At 36.9% G+C, this 19,995-nt stretch overlaps 2 protein-coding genes across 2 annotated transcripts; both read left to right on the top strand.

The window, feature by feature from the left end:
• The first annotated feature begins 1,530 nt into the window (after positions 1-1,530).
• LOC131619201 (phosphoribosylaminoimidazole-succinocarboxamide synthase, chloroplastic-like) lies at positions 1,531-2,428 on the top strand. The gene is made up of 3 exons (XM_058890324.1): positions 1,531-1,698; positions 1,854-1,955; positions 2,294-2,428. Exons 1-3 carry the CDS (start codon positions 1,531-1,533, stop codon positions 2,426-2,428), a joined length of 405 nt encoding a protein of 134 aa, XP_058746307.1.
• An 11,575-nt stretch (positions 2,429-14,003) lies between these two features.
• LOC131617316 (phosphoribosylaminoimidazole-succinocarboxamide synthase, chloroplastic-like) lies at positions 14,004-17,724 on the top strand. The gene is made up of 13 exons (XM_058888628.1): positions 14,004-14,248; positions 14,559-14,903; positions 14,991-15,092; positions 15,455-15,584; positions 15,838-15,930; positions 16,012-16,100; positions 16,293-16,373; positions 16,454-16,543; positions 16,651-16,740; positions 16,891-16,941; positions 17,023-17,069; positions 17,196-17,253; positions 17,332-17,724. Exons 2-13 carry the CDS (start codon positions 14,586-14,588, stop codon positions 17,389-17,391), a joined length of 1,209 nt encoding a protein of 402 aa, XP_058744611.1. The 5' UTR covers positions 14,004-14,248; positions 14,559-14,585; the 3' UTR covers positions 17,392-17,724.
• Positions 17,725-19,995: the final 2,271 nt, after the last annotated feature.

The raw sequence follows: 19,995 nt of genomic DNA, 5'->3' as shown, positions 1-19,995 counted from the left end.
GTATTATTTATGTTTCTGTTATTTTCTCTTTGTCCATTTGGACGCATTATTTATGTTTCTGCTATTTTCTCTTTGTCCATTTGGACGTATTATTTATGTTTCTGTTATTTTCTCTTTGTCCATTTGGACATATTATTTATGTTTCCGCTATTTTTTCTTTGTCCATTTGGACGCATTGTTTATGTTTCCGCCATCTTCCTTTTGTCCACTTGGACCATATTTTTACCTTTGAGCTAAAACATTAATAATCAAGATAAAACTTAAAAAAAAAAGCACTTTGCACACTTGCACCTCTATGGTTTTCCCTCTTGTTACTTTTTTTTAATCATACCATCATTTAAGAAAAGTATTAAATGCATAGGAAAGATCTTATAAATTGAGGGTAGGTAACTCCTAAATTGCTTGCTCAAACAAATCAATTTCAATTGGGCCTCTCCTTGAGTATAAGCCCCAACACCTTCATTTTTAAACAACGTATTTTTAAAACTTCTCATCTATTTCCAAAACTTTCATCTGGTATTTGAAGGGCATTATTCCCGGTGAAACTCTTTAGAGACCTATGTGACCTAGTGTCCATCTTCACTTCTTCTATTTTCAAATCAATTTCAAAACGGTTTTCAACCAAACTTTCAATCACTGTTTTCACAAAACAAATTTCAAAAGATAAAACTTTGTAGGCATCTGCCAAGGATCATTACAAGGTTTTTCAAATCAAAAGTTCAAATACTTTTCATACCTCGTTGTCAAAATAACATAAAAAAATGATATTTGTATACATCCGCCAAGGATTATTACAAAATCAAACCATTCAAAAAATGATATTTGTATACATCCGCCTAGGATTATTACAAAGTCAAAACATTTTCCAAACACACACTCTTACACCTTTTCAAGCAAACAAAATCAAACAAGACAAAAGTGATCTAAGCAAAATTAAGAGCCCATGGATAACCATGGATACAAAGGGTGCTTAAAACCTTCCCTTTGTATAACCAACCCCCCGAACCCAAAATTTGTCAAAAGGTCTTTTCTGTTCTTCTATGCCTTTCCTAAATATTGGATAAAATAAAAGTCGGTGGCGACTCTTGCATTCAAAAAAATCCACAAACAAATATTTTTTGCTCTACGGAAATCGAAAAAAATAGCAAGGAGTCAGTTCGCAAAAAAAACGAGTTTACATAAACGTAATTACTTTTTCATTAAGGGTAATTTAGGGTGTTTGGTTGTGTGTTTAATTCTTAGTTAGGTAGTTGATTTATAGCATTTCAAATAACTTACAATCCTTTCAAAGTTCAATTTTTATAGAAATTGAAAAACCCTAACAATCTAACATACCTCTTTTCTTCCTTACAGATTTTATGTTTCAAATCTGAATTAGCTATGGTCGATTCTATACTTTCCTTAAACCCTCCAAAAACCCTACACACAACGACTCCATTCAACAATCCCATTTCCCGATCTGCGTGTAGCTTCCGAGCGAGAATCTCTTTCAAACCGAACAAATTCCGAATCCCAGCTATTCGGGCTTCAATGGCGCGAAAAGACAGCGAACAACAACCTTCTGTTGGAGACACTTTCCTCAATAATGCTCGCAAAGGCCAAGTTTTTGATGCCATTACAACATCCCTCACTAATTGCCTCTCTGAAACTAACCTGCATTTGATAGTTCCTGCTCTCAAATTGAAAATTCGCGGCAAAGTTAGTATAATGTATTTCAAGCATTGTTTAGTTTTGCTTAGTTTTGTGTATTTGGGATTTGTGGCAAAGTTAGTATAATGTATTTCAAGCATTGTTTAGTTTTGCTTAGTTTTGTGTATTTGGGATTTGTGAGTAGGTTAATGTAATGTTGGCAGGTTCAGGATATTTATGATAGCGGGGATTATATTGTGTTGGTTACTACTGATCGTCAGAGTGCCTTTGATAGGGTTCTTGCTTCCATTCCTTTTAAAGGCCAGGTCAGAGTTTCTTTCATGTTCTGTTACAATCAATTTTAAAATACACTTGTAAGATTAGGATGGTGTGGTAAAAGAATGGACTTTCATTAGATGTCGGTGTAAAACTGGTTTACGTTGGCATTGTATGTTGTTTAAACTTTTGTGATGAAATGTTGATGATCCAAATCCTTTGTATGATTGAATGTGGGATGGAAAAGTAGCTAGATGGTATTGAAACAATGGAACCTGTGGGAATAACTGTGATATTCTGTTATTAGTTATTGTTAGGAAACAATTAGTTCAGAATTTATGTAATGGCAAATTAGAAATTATCTTATTGTTTTATCTTGCAATTGCAGGTTCTCAACGAGACAAGTCTGTGGTGGTTTGAGAGAACGAGGCACATAGTTTCTAACGCAGTTGTATCAGCTCGAGATAAAAATGTTATAACAACAAAGAAATGTTCAGTTTTCCCTGTGCAGTTTGTTTGTTAACACCACCATTACTAACAGCAACGCTTATGCAGAACCAGTAGAAGAACCCAATACTGAAGCCCAGCCCAACAGAGGAGAAAGACCCACCCGCATAAAGACAAGGCCCAAGTATCTTAGCAATTAAGAATAAATTAGTTTTACCAAGCTGTACTATCCTAGGATTCTAGAAGGAATACAACTCATCAAATAATATTGTTGTTATCCTTCATTCCGTTAGAATATTTGCAAGGATCCACTATCAATCCCTACAATTTAAGCTAGCCCTTGGATTGATTGTGAGAATCTATCATTTGTTGTACTAAAAGTGATATTTAAAGAGTAGTAGAATGATGAAAAAAGCAAGCAATATTTCACTAGTTACTATAATATTCAGGAGGTTTCCTTGTCCTAAAACTCAAGGAAGTTCTTGCTCTAACAATTGATGCTTTCATTGATCCTCCCTTTCCTTTTCCATGGCTGGGCGCCCCACAAATGCAGAACGTTTGGATGATTTAACTAAAAAAGTTGATCTTATCCTCAACCAACTCGCAACCCTCACCACCACCCCAACACCACCACCACCCACCCCACCACCACACCCCCTCCCTCACATAAAGCTTGAAGTCCCCCGTTTCAATGGCACAGATGCCATGGGATGGATCTTCAAAATAACCCAGTTTTTTGATCATCACATAACACCAGAAGAGGAGAGACTTACCGTAGCTTCCTTTTACATGGAAGGCCCTGTTTTGAGCTGGTTTCAATACATGTTTCGTAACAACCTTATCACCACCTGGTTCGAACTCTTGCACGCCATTGGAGTTCGCTTTGCCCCAAGTTACTATGACGATCCCAGTCAAGCCCTTTTCAAACTTTCCCAACGTGGTACCCTTAACCAATACCTCCACGAATTCGAGAGACTTGCCAATAGAATTGTTGGCCTCCCAACCCTCTTCATCCTCAGCTGCTTTATCTCTGGTCTCTCTCCTGAGATCCGCCGTGAGGTACAAGCCCCCCAACCCAATAACCTATCACAAGCCACTACCTTAGCCAAAATCCAAGAAAATAAATTGGAGGAACGTCGTCGCGGCTTTAAACACAAAACCACAACTACATCAAACAACCCACCATCCACCGTCATCTCCACCACCCCTAACACAAACCCTACACAACCACGTCCACAATTCCGAAAATTATCCTCTGAAGAAATAACATCACGCCGAGAAAAAGGACTCTGCTACAATTATGAGGAAACATTTATTCCAGGGCACAAATGTAAAGGTCGCTTCTTCCTCCTTGTCTTAGATTAACCCGAACTGGAAACCTCACCACCTGAACCATTCATACCAATTTCCCCTTAATCAGACACCTTTACAACCACCACCGACAACCTTGACAGTCAAATCAGCTTTCACTCCCTCTTCGGTTCCGCCGCTACCGCCACCATCCACATCCTTGGCCAAATCGCTAATCACTCCATCACAGTCCTCATAGATGGTGGTAGCACTCATAATTTTATACATAGTAGAGTTGCCAAGTTTCTCAACCTTCCATCATCCCCTGTGAACACCCTTAAATTTATGGTGGTTAACGGTCATCTCTTAGAATGTCAACACATATGCCATGACGTGGCATTAAACCTTCAAACACACCCTTTCAATGTTGACTTCTACGTCTTACCTCTCTTTGAGGCTGATATCATACTTGAGGCCCCATGTCTCAAATCATTAGGCCCAATTGTTATGGACTACTCTTCCCTCACACTCTCATTTACGTACAACAATAACCAAATTCTCCTTAAAGCAGATGCCAACCCAGGCCCAATTCCCATTTCGGCCCACCAACTAAAACGCTGCGTCCAAACTAATTCTGCATCTGAATTTTTTCACATTCAAATTATCCAACCCGACCCACCCTCCACTCCACACCCTATTCCTTCCATCAATAAACTCCTTCTGAAACATTCAACCATCTTCAACCCTAACCCAGATTTACCACCTTCACAAAATACAGACCACCGTATCACCTTACAACCATCCTCTTCCCCAGTCTCTGTTAAACCTTACCGCTACCCTTTCTCTCAAAAAAATGAAATCGAAAAATAAGTCAAGGAGATGCTCCATCATAAGCTCATACGACCTAGTCGCAACCCCTTCTCTTCTCCAGTTCTCCTTGTTAAGAAGAAAGATGGAACATGGTGTTTCTGTATGGACTATAGAGCTCTTAACGCCATCACCATACGCGATCGCTTTCCAATGCCCACCATTGACGAGTTGCTCGATGAACTTAGTGGTGCCTCATGGTTTTCTAAACTAGATTTACGCCAAGGGTTTCACCAAATACTAACTAATGCACAAAGCGGACATTAACAAAACAGCCTTCCGAAATCACCAAGGACATTACGAATACCGTGTAATTCCTTTCGGACTCTGCAACGCACCCTCAACATTCCAAGCAGCCATGAATGAACTTCTACAACCTTTCCTTCGCCAGTTTATCGTCGTTTTCTTCGACGATATACTAGTTTATAGCATCTCCCTGGAACTCCATCTTATCCACCTAGAACAAGTCCTCACGAAATTGCTTGAAGGCAAATTCTTCCTCAAACTGTCTAAATGCTCTTTTGCCCAGCGCCAACTTGTATACCTAGGACATATCATCTTTGTTAATGGCGTCCAACCCGAACCCTCCAAGATCCAAGCTATTCTTGAATGGCCATAACCCAAATCCATTAAAGCCTTACGTGGTTTCCTCGGCCTAACTGGTTTTTACAGAAAATTTTTCAAAGGATACGCTTCAATTGCTGCACCCCTCACAGCCCTACTTCGTAAAGATGCGTTCATATGGTCACCCGAAGCCCAAGCATCCTTTGATCACCTCAAAGTTGCCATGACACAAACTCCTACCCTAGCCTTACCCAATTTCTCCATTCCTTTTGACATTGAGACCGACGCTTCAGGAAATGCTATGGGTGTTGTTCTGATGCAAAATTCACATCCCATTGATTTCTTCAGCCAACCTTTCTGTAAGAAACTCCAACGTTCCTCCACCTATGTTAGGGAAATTCATGCCATCACTACCGCTGTCAAAAAATGGAAACAATATCTCTTGGGACACCGATTCACCATCTTTACTGATCATAAGAGCCTCAAAGAACTTCTCTCGCAAGTAATACAAACTCCTGAACAACACACATACCTTGCAAAGCTTCTCGGCTATGATTATTCAATCCAATACAAATTTGGAAAGAGTAACATAGTCGCCGATGCATTGTCACGAGCTCCAGAAGGCCCAGGTACGCATCTATCCTTTCTCTATTCCTCACTTCCTCTTTCTTGACCATCTCCGCCAATCTCTTCAAACTAGACCCACCTTCCACAAACTCTTCAAAGACATCCAAAACAACCCTTCATCACACCTAAACCATAAAATCCACCAAGGTCTTATTCTCTACAAATACTGTATTTGGCTAGACCAAAACAGTCCCTTCTGTACACAACTACTAGAAGAGTTTCATTCCACACACTTAGGAGGTCACATGGGCATCACCAAAACCCTTGCACGACTCAAATCTAATTTTTTTTCTAGGAAGGCCTTAGAAACAGTGTACAAACCTTTATCACCAACTGTCCCACTTGCCAACAAACCAAACATATCACAAAGAAACCAGCTGGCCTCCTTCAACCCTTAACCATACCTTCAGCAATCTGGGAAGACTTATCCTTAGATTTCATAACTGGTTTACCCACTTCACACTGTTTCTCTGGCATCCTTGTCGTCGTGGACAGATTTTCCAAAGGAGTACACTTAGGCGCCTTACACACCCATTTCACAGCATTCAAAGTTTCCACTCTATTCATGGATATGGTTTGCAAACATCATGGTTTTCCTAAGAGTTTAGTCTCAGACCACGACCCAGTATTCATTAGCCGCTTCTGGCAGGAACTCTTCAAATTGTGTGGTACAAAACTAAGAATGAGTACCGCTTACCACCCTGAAACATATGGACAGACCGAAGTTTCCAATCGCGTCCTAGAGCAGTACCTTAGAGCAGTACCTTAGAGCATTTATGCACAAACAACCCAATCAATGGTATACTTACCTTGCCCTTGTTGAATGGTCATACAATACTTCAATCCACTCCTCTACTGGTTATTCACCTTTTGAGACCACCTTTGGGAAACCCCCACCTAACATCCCTCACTACTTGTTAGGATATTCTACCATAGAGGCAATAGATTCACTCCTCACTTCCACACAACTCCTCATCACCAAACTACAAAACACCCTCTCTAAGGCACATGCACGCATGAAACTTTATGCAGACACTAAACGATGCGACGTATCATTCAATGTAGATTCATGGTTCTATGTCAAACTCCACCCTTATCGTCAGAAGTTTGTCCATACTTCTTCCTACACCAAGTTATCACAAAGGTTCTATGGTCCTTTCAAGATTATAAAACGAATTGGACCGGTTGCCTATCGTCTGGACCTCCTAGCATCTTCCAAAATTCACCCAGTATTCCATTGTTCCCTTCTCAAACCTCATCACGGGCCAATCAACCCCACTCCCCCAACCTTACCCCCTACTTCCTTCAACAATCATCCCATCATCACACCTCTATCAATTTTGGATTCTAAATAGGATGCATCAATAGATCCCCCCACTCGTATGGTTCTAGTTCAATGGCAGGGACTTAATCCGGAAGACACTAGCTGGGAATCTTGGTCACACATTTCAGATACTTATCACCTTGAGGACAAGGTGATTTTCCTAGGAAGTGGTGATGTTAACACCACCATTACTAACAGCAACATTGATGCAGAACTAGAAGAAGAACCCAATAGTGAAGCCCAGCCCAACAGAGGAGAAAGACCCACACGCATAAAGACAAGGCCCAAGTATCTCAGCAATTATGAATAAATTAGTTTTACCAAGATGTACTATCCTAGGATTCTAGAAGGAATACAACTCATCAAATAATATTGTTGTTATCTTTCATTCCGTTAGAATATTTGCAAGGATCAATTATCAATCCCTACAATTTAGGCTAGCCCTTGGATTGATTGTGAGAATATATCATTTGCTGTACTAAAAATGCTATTTAAAGAGCAGTAGAATGATGAATAAAGCAAGCAATATTTCACTAGTTACTATAATATTCAGGAGGTTTCCTTGTCCTATAGCTCAAGGAAGTTCTTGCTCTAACATTGTTGGTGAGTCTTTGCGGATACAAAGTTGTTGTTTTTTTGCATGTTTGGTTAAATACTAAAATAAGCACTGCTATTGTTGTTTCTTATTACATTTGTATCTTCAGTGTTGTGCTCTTTTTCTAAAGAATAGATGACTTTAGGCGAAATCTGTATATTTTGATTGTTGGGGGTGGTTCTTGGAATCCTAATTCCTCATTTTCTTCATCTTTTAGTGGTTCTTATACCCTTTTCTTAACAATACATTTGCTTTGTAAATTTCCTTGAAACTCTTTGTGTGAGTCAGAGAATTATTTTTTATGCTCTTTGAGAGAAAGATGAAAATTTTGGATATGGTCTTTCAAATCATTGGTAGAATTTTTTTTTGAGATTTCATAAAATTCATTCAAGGATTTTTGAAGAATTTCTATTTGATGGTGAAATATTTTTGATTGTGAAGAGAAATTTTGAGGTTGGTGTAATAGTTTTGATGACCCTCAATATTTAAGATAGAAGAAGAAGATGTGTATGGAATGTATGACGGAGTATTTAAGGTTGTGAGTATGGAATAATATGATTTAGTGGGGGGGGGGGGGTAAATGGGAAATGAATTTGGCATATTTCATGGGAGAGATTGAGTGCACGAATGAAATCACCGGTTGTTAAGATGCTAACTCATAAACCCTAACAAAATTATGAAAATCCTAATCCTAATATTCTAAATCTAATAAACAATAAAAACTATCTAATAAACTAATTTTTTTTTTCATTTCTTTCTTTTGTTTCTCAAATATGTCAAAGAGACTACATTATATAATGTCACTAATCGATAATTAAAAAAATTTAAAAACTAAAAGCTCAACTAAATAATTAAAAAAAATCCAACTAAATAATAAATAAAAAAGTCTAACTAAATAATAATTTTATATCAAATTGTGATCACTTAAAATACTATAATTAACTAATAATTTTTATCTCTATAAAAAAATGAAAAAAAATCTAGTGACAGATATTTTCCTCGCTAAATCAATCACAAAATTAAAAGTTATATATAAAAAAAAATTTGACGCCGTTTGAGATATTTGGATGGAAAATTTTTTTAAAGAGAAAATGAGTGATGCACTGACAGTGTAAAATAGTTTTACACTGTCAACCAATCACAACCATGTATCCAATTAAAACACTTTTTTAATTTTGAAAAAATTTAATGACATGGTAAATTGATGGTTGTTTATTGGATGAGAGTGTAAAACTATTTTACACTGTCAGTGCATATCCATTAAACCCTTTTTTAAATTGATTATTTTGACAAAAGTAATGGTTCCTTAAATATTAATAATGACATTATTTATTTTATTATTAACAATTAGTATAAAAGGAGACATTATGTGAAAAAAAATTAAAATAACCATGTTTAATAAAAATAATACAGAAAAAACCAACTTTTCGGGATATTTACCAAACTGTCTAGGTTTGGGACACCAGTTAAGTGAATGCGCCATTTCAAATGGCGCATATGGACCTTACTAGCCAAATGAAATGGCGCAAATGAAGAGAAAATTAGGGCACATGGATTTCAGCCATTCCATTTGGCGCATGCATGCATGTTGCAACACATAGGCGCCATTTTATTTGGCTCCTATGTGTTGTTCCTTTTTTTTTGAAAATTAACCCGTTTCGGGTATTTTCGCGCACCGTTTTTGATTCCGGTCTATAATGTAATGTTTGCGTTGTCGATTTCGATTTTTAACTAAAGCACAATTTATTGATTAAAGACGGAGGAAAGGTTACAAGAGGTGGTAAGCGTAACTGTTACATTGTCTTAAAAAAAATACAGAATAGATTAATCTTGCGTCGAGGTTGAGCCACGACTAGGGCATCTTTTTCTATTGTGCCCCACCTGACGGCAAATGCTGCATTTTCGTTCCATTTTGTCGTGGACGTCCATTTCGGTTCTAATCCGTGTACTATTGGGATGCCCTTTTTTCTTTCGCCGCATTGCGTCGTTGTGCCTAACTACCTCTCCATCATACTCAGGCCAATAATCCTCCTTGGCCACCACAGGAAACGCAACACTGTAAACTCTGAGCAAGGTCTGAGTCTTGTAAATCGGAGACAGTAGTGATTTAGCGTCGCGGTGCGCATATGCACATGCAGCTATGACGTGCGAGCAAGGCATACGAAAAGCTTGAAACCTTCCACAGTCGCACCAATCTTCGTCCAGAAGAACCCTATATTGTTGTCTTGGCAATCCCTCATTGTGGTCAATTGTCTCGCGCACACTGAACATGCGATTGAATCGGTCGAAAGAAGTTACTTGATGAGTGTTTGCTTTTGCCGATTGCTGTTGCATAAATTTCATGCAACTATCACTTAATAGTTGACCAGATTGCCTAACATCACCCCATTTCCTGCCTCTCGTTGAGAAGAGTGAAGCCATCCTAAAGTATGTAGCCTCCACTAGTGCTGTGATTGGAAGGTTACGAATGCCTTTGAAAACGCCATTCATGGATTCCACGAGATTTGTCGTCATATGGCCCCATCGCACGCCATTATCGTAAGCCCTTGTCCATTTCTCCCTAGAAAGGTTATCTATCCAACTACCTGCCTCTGGATTTGTCATTACTATCTCACTCCGATAATGTTGGAACGTGGGTTGAGTCAATGCATAATCAGCATTGACTAGGGCCTTCCTTAGATGTCTGTCCTTGATCTCCCGCATGAAGTTCTGGGCGATGTGGCGAATATAATAGACGTGTTTTGAATGGGGGTCATGCCATCCGTTTGCTGGATTATTATAAGCACTCTCAATGGAAGCGTGCCTATCAGAGATTAAACATATGTCAGGCTGAGGAGCAACATGTTCTCGGAGGTTCCTTAGAAAGAAACTCCAAGCCGCCCCAGTTTCACCTTCGACGATTGCAAACGCAACTGGAAATATATTGTTGTTCCCGTCTTGTGCAACCGCCATGAGCATGGTTCCTTTGTATTTGTCGTATAACCATGTCCCATCAATTTGAAGTATGGGTTTACAATGTGCAAATCCCCGTACGCAAGGTTTGAACGCCCAAAAAAGCCGATGGAATATTCCATTTCCTTGGACAGGGTTTCCATCCGGGGCATGCGCGGGCAGTGTCTCAAGAATAGTAACAGTGCCAGGTGCGTAACTATGTAGCACATTGAGGTATCGGGGAAGAATTTTGTATGACTCCTCCCAGTTGCCGTAGACTGTCTCAATTGCCTTTGTTTTTGCAACCCACGCCTTTCTGTAAGATGGAGTGTAGTTGAAGGTTGTAACGATATGCGAGATAATATTTTTGACCTTCAGAGACGGATCAGAACTTATTAGAGGCAAGATCTCCTGACAGATGAGATTGGCACTGAGTTTGGTATGATCCTGGGAAGTGTTAGGGTTTACACATGTGTGTTGCTGTGTAATCGACCCTATTTTCCATGCGTTACTTCTCTTCCTATAAGAAGCCAACAGTCTGAAGCCACACTCTGGATTCTTACAAGTGATTACATACCGTTCCAGGTTTGAACGATCTACTTCAAAATCAACGTTGTGCGCCATGTGCCATTTTTTTATTGTTCTAAGACAAGCCTCCTTAGAGGGAAACTTGTCTCCTTCCTTTAATTCATCGTCAGTTTGGATGTACGGTGTGAAGAAGATGTCGGGCGATGATTCGTCACCTTCTAGGTTCAGGTTACTCATATGTGTTGGAGGTGCGTACACATGAGCTGGAGGCACCAACGTTTGTTGCTCGTCGTCGGATTCCTCGTTGACCATGTCGTCAAATTCAGTTTCCAGATCTTCTTCTTCCTCGTCTATGAGATCAACTTCTTCTTGCTCGTTGGCTGGTGGGTCTATAACTTGTGACTGGACAATCTGAGTTTCTTGTGTCCCAACCTATAGAGTAACGTACAACTCGATGGAATCCAAGCCAGAGTATTCGTGGGTTGTAAACATATCTTGCAGGTCTTCGTCAGTGGCAATCTCCATCTCATAAAACTTGACGGTGTTGTCGTCATTGAAAGAGGGACATTGGTAAAAAACGTTTGCGATAGGACCCATTGCAATCTTAGCGTATAGTCGCTGAATGAAGTACGAAAAGTTTGCTCTTTTGCTTAGCAAAAATGGAACAACCTGAGTGTTTCTCATCACAAAACCGGCTATTTCATGAGAGCAAGTCTCACCGTTTAGATGGGCATGCACAAAGTACTGTGTAGATGAAGCCATTTCGACGGGGAAGTGTGTGGGTGTTTTAAGATGAAGTCAGATTAGGCAAAATTGCTAGTGTGAGTTGTAATCTTTAGAAAACATAGGGTGTCATATATATGGTGGTTCTTACAGCTTTGCATTGTATCAACACACGGACACACTGATCTAGGTCTGCCAAAGGATTCCAAATTGATTATAAAAGACGGACACACTGATCTATGTCTGCCACAAGATTCCGAATTGATTATAAAAGACGGACACACTGATCTAGGTCTGTATATATATATAAACATATTTTAATAATTATATATATATATATATATATATATATATACATAAATATTAAATAATAATTATATATATTTGAATTAATAATTATATTTTACTGTATATATAAATTCATCTATGTATATAATTAATAATTATGTATTTTAATTAATCCACGTATCCGTTAGGGTAATTGATGTTCAGACGACAACAACTAACACAACAACCACATTTAATTTAATTCAATGATCCGGCGTTGACAACACAAAAGACAAACACGCTGATCTAGGTCTGCCAAAGGATTCCAAATTGATTATAAAAGACGGACACACTGATCTATGTCTGCCACAAGATTCCGAATTGATTATAAAAGACGGACACACTGATCTAGGTCTGTATATATATATATATATAAATATTAAATAATAATTATATATATTTGAATTAATAATTATATTTTACTGTATATATAAATTCAGTTATGTATATAATTAATAACTATGTATTTTAATTAATCCACATATCCGTTAGGGTAATTGATGTTCAGACGACAACAACTAACACAACAACCACATTTAATTTAATTCAATGATCCGGCGTTGACAACACAAAACAACCAGTGAATCACGATATTACAATGCAAAAAAATAAAATAGCACAGAACAACTGGTAGTACACGCTCACTCATTGCAACAAATAAACAACACTTAATCTAAACTACTCAAGTATCACTGCAAGAACGAGTGGATTATCAACGCCTCGGTTAACTTCTCCACTGTGTGTCCGAAACATTAGATCCACGTCCACATCGTCTTTCACACGATCCCAATAATACATGTACGTGCCTTCAGGGTTATTATCCGTCAACGTAATGTATGGACATCGGTAATCTATCTGTTTAACTTTCCTGGTTGGACCATCCAGCTGACGAAACCCAGTGTTGACGGCTCTAACAATTCTCTGGAAATTCCAATGGGGGTTAAGGCAAACCCGCATGTGACTAGCTTCCTCAAAGAAGACCACCACCACGACTTAACACGTTTGAGGGGATGGGTAACCGACTTTACAACAGCGGTTTTCCGGATAATTATGGGGGCGTCGACGAATTCATAGACAGCGATCCACGAGACATCCCAATTACAGGCACAGTGACACAAACCCAGCAAGAAGCACAAAGGGGCAGGGGTAGGGGTAGAGCTAGTGAAAGGGGTGGTGCCAATATTCGCGGCGGGATCAACGATCGCGGCAAACGTGTCATAACAAGACGAAATTGCGGAACGGATGGCTATCTTGGCGATGGACGCCATTGATCATTTTGTTGTATTTTCTTTAATCAATTGTATCGTTTCTCTAATTATTTGTAATCGATGTTTCGTTTCTTTATTATATTGAAATCGATGTTACATTTTCGGTTTACAAAATGTCAATTTGTGTTTTGTGCACTACATTTTTTAGGCTAAAAAAATATTTTGAAAATTTATTTATACATATATCTTAACAAATAAAATAAAAAAGGATTTTTAAAAATAAAAATATTAACAAATGTTAACTAAAATAAATATAAAAAAAAAGAAAAAAAAAGGATTTGGCCTTATGCGCCAAATGGTTTGGCAATTAGGGCAAAACCCTAAACTTATGTGCCATTCCATTTGGCGCAAACACCCTCAATTTTAGGGTTAGCCAATTGGTTTGGCGTATGCACTACGCCATTTAAAATGGCGCATTCACTTAACCGGTGTCCCAAACCTAGACAGTTTGGTAAATATTCCGAAAAGTTGGTTTTTTCTGTATTATTTTTATTAAATATGGTTATTTTAATTTTTTTTTCACTAAATAACTTATGTTCCTCTACTCGAAATCTAAAAAAATGTGATTTTGCTCCTCTCTTCTTCTAAAAAAAATTAAACCAAACAAACTTTATTAGAAATATTCTTCTCCTCCCCCGCTCCCCGCACCTTCTAAACAAAAATTAAACCTCTCCTCCCCACACCTTCCATTCATTTACCTCTAACCAAACGCAACCTCCAGCACGTGCCCTTAAAACTCAGTTCCGCCTCCTCCCTCCATCAGCTCCGCCGCCGTTCTTCTCGGCTACCTCATTATCTCAACCCCGCTGCAAGCAACATTGTCAAGCAAGCCCTCACCGCGCCGCAAGCCCCGTAACTCACTCCTCCCCTTTCGTAATTTTGTTTCATATCTCTATAACCTCACCCCCTCTATTTCTTTTCCCATTTTCCAACGAATTTTTCCTCTCTATTTTTTTCCCATTCTCTTTGCATTTTGATTTCGTTATTGCTTATTGATTTCATTCCATTTTCGTTCTTATGTAGTTTTTTTATTCACTATCTCTCCATTTCGATGATTCAAAACTCAATTTTTAATTTTGTTTTATTTTCAAAATTCAATTTTTAACTTTTACTGCAATTGAAAAACCCTAACAACCTAACATACCTCTTTTCTTCCTTACAGATTTTATGTTTCAAATCTGAATTCGCCATGGCCGATTCTATACTTTCCTTAAACCCTCCCAAAACCCTACACACAACAATTCCACTCAACAATCCCATTTCCCGATCCGCGCCTAGCTTCCGAACAAGAATCTCTTTCAAACCGAACAAATTCCGAATCCCAGCTATTCGGGCTTCAATGGCGCGAAAAGACGGCGAACAACAACCTTCTGTTGGAGAGACTTTCCTCAACAATGCTCGGAAAGGCCAAGTTTTTGATGCCATTACAACATCTCTCTCTAATTGCCTCTCTGAAACTAACCTGCATTTGACAGTTCCGGCTCTCAAATCGAAAATTCGCGGCAAAGTTAGTATAATGTATTTCAAGCATTGTTTAGTTTTGCTTAGTTTTGTGTATTTGGGATTTGTAAGTAGGTTAATGTAATGTTGGCAGGTTCGGGATATTTATGATAGCGGGGATTATATTGTGTTGGTTACTACTGATCGACAGAGTGCCTTCGATAGGGTTCTCGCTTCCATTCCTTTTAAAGGCCAGGTCAGAGTTTCTTTCATGTTCTGTTACAATCAATCAATTTCAAAATACACTTGTAAGATTGGGATGATGTGGTAAAAGAATGGACTTTCATTAGTTGTCGGTGTAAAACTGGTTTACGTTGGCATTGTATGTTGTTTAAACTCTTGTGATGAAATGTCGATGATCCAAATCCTTTGTATGATTGAATGTGTGATGGAAAAGTAGCTAGATGGTATTGAAACAATGGAACCTGCAGGAATAACTGAGATATTAGTTATGGTTAGGAAATGATTAGGTGGAAGATCATTTCTACCCGGTGGATTGATGCTTAATAAATATTAGGTAGCGTTCAATAATCTGATTGCTTTATCTTGCAATCGCAGGTTCTCAACGAGACAAGTCTGTGGTGGTTTGAGAGAACGAGGCACATAGTTTCTAACGCAGTTGTATCAGCTCCAGATAAAAATGTTACAATAGCAAAGAAATGTTCAGTTTTCCCTGTTGAGTTTGTTGGTGAGTTTTTGCGGATACAAAGTTGTTGTTTTTTTGCCTGTTTGGTTAAATACTTAAATAATCTGTGTAAAATAGTTGCTGTCACCATTTAAAATTATCTGAATTTACTAGTATACACATGTTGTCTTGTACCTTTTCTTCTTTGTTGAAATTGAAATTCGATGTTTAAAGTGTAGTAAAATATTTCAATTATTTTAAAAGTGGAAGTTGAGGACATAGTAATCATCTGTTGATATATGTTGCTGCTTTGTAGCTAGAGGGTTTGTTACTGGAAGTACGGATACATCTTTATGGACAGTCTACAATAAAGGCAATCGGAACTATTGTGGAAATATCCTACCAGATGGTGAGAATGGAGATTTCAAATTCTTTTGTAATTATTAATTTTTTTTATCCCCCTGTGTAATAGGATATTAACATATGACAGGAATGGTTAAAAATCAAAAGTTACCGAAGAATATACTCACTCCAACTACCAAGGCTGCAGATCACGACGTTCCAGTAACTCCAGATGAGGTATGCTGCCTAGTTTTTCTTTTGCTACTTGTTATTGTTCTATGATCGAATTTGAGCTTCATATGCAATTGAAATGAACAATGAAAGGAAATGTTGGATTTGGAGGGAAAATGAGACAATACGAGAGTAGCAAACCGTTTACCTAGTGATCTTCCAAGTTTTTACTTCCTCTAATGTTGTGTTTTCTTACAGATTATAGAAAAGGGACTGATGACTAAAGCTGATTATGCAGAAGCGAGTGAAAAAGCATTACGCTTGTTTGAATATGGACAGGTAATAAATTTATTTGTCCAGGGCATGCATTCCCCTTGCTTTAGTGCATGCTTGACCTTGCCATTTGATTGACTTTGCAGCAAGTGGCCTCGGAACACGGCCTTATTTTGGTAGACACTAAATATGAATTTGGGAAGGCAAATGATGGATCTATTCTATTGATTGATGAGGTCGAGCGCTATCTTTGATACATATTGGATTTCACGTGCACTCACATGTTAACTTTATTAAGCATGTAAATATCAATGTGATAAAGTTTCTATGTTCCAACCTACAGGTCCATACTCCTGATTCAAGTAGATATTGGATTGCCAATTCTTACTTGGAGCGCTTTCAAAATGGTCTTGAGCCTGAAAATGTTGATAAGGTGTTTTATATGCATCATTGTTTTCTGTCTTGATTTGATATTGCTAGTGTAAAGATTTAGTGGATACATTGGCTTCCATTTTCCTATGTTCTATTTTTATAGGTTATAGATGTTGAGCAACTTGCTAATATTCTATAATTCAATTTTTAGGAGTTCTTGAGGCTGTGGTTCAAAAGTCACTGCAACCCTTATGAAGACGAGGTAATTTACACTTTCTACTGCTAATGAATTAACTTATAGCTTTTAAATACGCATCTAATCACACGGGTCACTTTCATTTAGGTCCTTCCTGATGCTCCTGAAGATCTTGTTTGTGAATTGGCTTGGCGGTATGTTTATGCTTCTTTGCATAAGTTCATACTCTCTAAAATGTGAATCAAGATGTGGTTGATTTTTAAGTGCACAATTATTTGCCTAGATCATTTAAACGAGCATTGTTCAATTTTTCTGGACAGGTACATTTTCTTATATGAGACTATAACGAAATCAAAGTTTGAGGTGCAATCAACCGAGGTAATCCATAAACCGATATTTTTTAATGTACATAATTTAATGCAAATAATACTAATATATCTATGTTTCTTCTTGTAGGAGGCGATACACGACAGGATTTCACGAAATGTTGCATCTGCACTATCATCCTTAAAGTAGCTCTGGAATTTTAGGAGTTCACTTTAGCACTAAGTATCCCATGCTAAAGTATATATTAAAAAATCTAAATTAATCAGGGAAAGTATCAGAAAATAAGAGGTTTAACTTTTCTAATCAGCGTAACCTAATAAAAGAGCTGTTTTTTGAAAGCAGGATTAAATGAGTCCATGTATTTTAGCTGGTGACAGCACTCTAACAATGAAAGTTTTTTGGTCTTGTAACTCAGCCATAAACCTGGGTGCTTGTAAGCATAATTGTACAATTTTTTGGTAATGGTTTCTTATATTTGTGAAAATGCTTGCTCGTAAGTTTAGTTCTGTTATAATTTTGGATAGAAAGGATGTATTATGTCAGTATAAAATAGTTTTAAATTGACATTTGTTGAAATTATTTTTTATGACATCACCCACTAATGCAATTGCAGTTTGAAAAATGTATGGTTTCCTATTGTAAAATAGGCCACCTGACTCTAGCATGACAGACTTGATTCAATAAGGGGATTGTTATATAGAATTTAAAATCTAGACACACTTAATACTCAACAAGTTCTATCAAAAACACAACAAAGCAAGTGTTTAAAACAAATGTGGGTTTCATTGTCCAAAGTTTTTATGGAGATTAAAATTCAAGCGTTTTTGTTTAAGTATTCGCGATATTCAACTTTGGTAGGTTTGGAAGAGGGGGCCAATACACTTGTGCGTCAACATCTTATTAAAGAGAACGACATATAAGGAAGATTACATGCGGTTATAAAAAAACGATATAGTGAAATGATGCTCTCATTTCTAGTAGAAATAATCAAGCAATGATTGAAAAATGGATGTGTTTTCATGTAATGGATCATCTTACAGCAAGTGCATAACATCTTATTAAAGAAAACGACATATAAGGAAGATTACATGGGGTTATAAAAAAAACAATATAGTGAAATGATGCTCTCATTTCTAGTAGAAATAATCAAGCAATGATTGAAAAATGGATGTGTTTTCATGTAATGGATCATCTTGTAGTAAGTGCATATGATAGAGTCAACATCGATCTGTCAGGATATGGTTTCTCAAAAACTTTTTCCCAGTGCGAAGTGACCAACCAACAAACTATGTTAGATGAATTTTCTGTAGTGCATACGATAGAGTCTACATCGATCTGTCATGATATGGTTTTAAAAAAAAATCCTCACTACAAAGTGAACAACCAAAAAACTATGTAAAATGGATTATCTATATTGCATGAATTTAAAAATATAGGCATTTTGTACAACAAGCTTATTTGAAATCAGGATGTCTTCTACCACAGACATTCATATAGTCGAAAACTCATGCCGAAAAAATAGTAGATAAATGAGAGGATTTTTTTGATAAGATGAATGAGTTTGCCAAAGTGAATGAAATTGAAAGATAGTCAAATTAAAAAAAGTCTAATGTGGAAGAACCCATATATTTAGGTGGTGACACAATTCTTGATGCGTTTTATCTTGTATTTTAAGTTATGTGTATAAAAGTTGGAATTTTTCAAGATGTAACATTGACACCATGTTTGACATATTTTAGTTTATATATTACATTATGTGTTTAAAATTTGGAATTTTCACAATGTAACATTGTCAAATTACATCCGAAGAGTTACACAATGAGTTACACTCGCTCATAACTTCATTTCGAATAAATATTTTTTAAAATCAACCATTGAATTGAAACATAATATCATATAAATCATACCTATATAGTTTGAGATTAATCTATAATGATTTACCATACTATCAAGACATCCAAAGAATAACGTCAAAATAATCTTTCATATAAAGTTAATTTTGATGTAATTAGTTGATATAGTAACTCATTATATATTATGTGTCAATCTAACCGTTAATTTTAAAAAATATTTATTCGAAATGAAGTTATGAGGGAGTGTAACTCGTGTAAATCTTGGGGTGTAATTTGATCCCTCCTAATGGGGGCCTTAAGTTTTGAAATTATAATTAAAAAATTATAATATTAAAATAATAAAATATATAACTATTAGCGAAATTTATAATCGATTCAATGTTTGTGGCCCAGCGGCTCGGCCTTTGCATTGAAAGGATAAGGACTGCAGTTTGAAACTTAGTTTCTACCAAATTTTCCGTTATTACTTATTTTACGGGATCACTTCATTCTTGCATTGCATTAAATGAGTACTCGATCAAATAATCATATAAATAGTCTATTTTTTTACGAGAAAAATAGGCTATATATATTTTTAATATGATCGTTTGATCAATTATTTTAACGGTTGAAATTTGGTGTCAAATCGAATTAGTGTGATTCAACTTTATTTTTAAAAGTCAATTAAACCACATTAAATTACACACTTTTTTATCTTGCAGTTCAAATTACTTTTTACATCAAAGTTGCTCAAACCAAACGCGAGCATCCTAATTAGTATTGATATTTTTGTGGACAAAAATTTATCTATATCAATGTTCTCTATATTAAATATTTCTCAAACATTAGATGATTCACAAGTACAATTAAGTACAATTGTGACCTATCAAAAACATCTAAGACCAAAGGATTATATAGTATGTTATCTCCTCATCTATGAAATAGATATACAATTACATTC

Source organism: Vicia villosa, linkage group LG7 (assembly GCF_029867415.1).
Source record: "Vicia villosa cultivar HV-30 ecotype Madison, WI linkage group LG7, Vvil1.0, whole genome shotgun sequence".
In the NCBI taxonomy this organism is placed as follows: domain Eukaryota; kingdom Viridiplantae; phylum Streptophyta; class Magnoliopsida; order Fabales; family Fabaceae; genus Vicia; species Vicia villosa.
The sequence above is the reverse complement of the archived record's forward strand: the minus strand, read 5'-3'. Positions and strand labels throughout refer to the sequence as shown.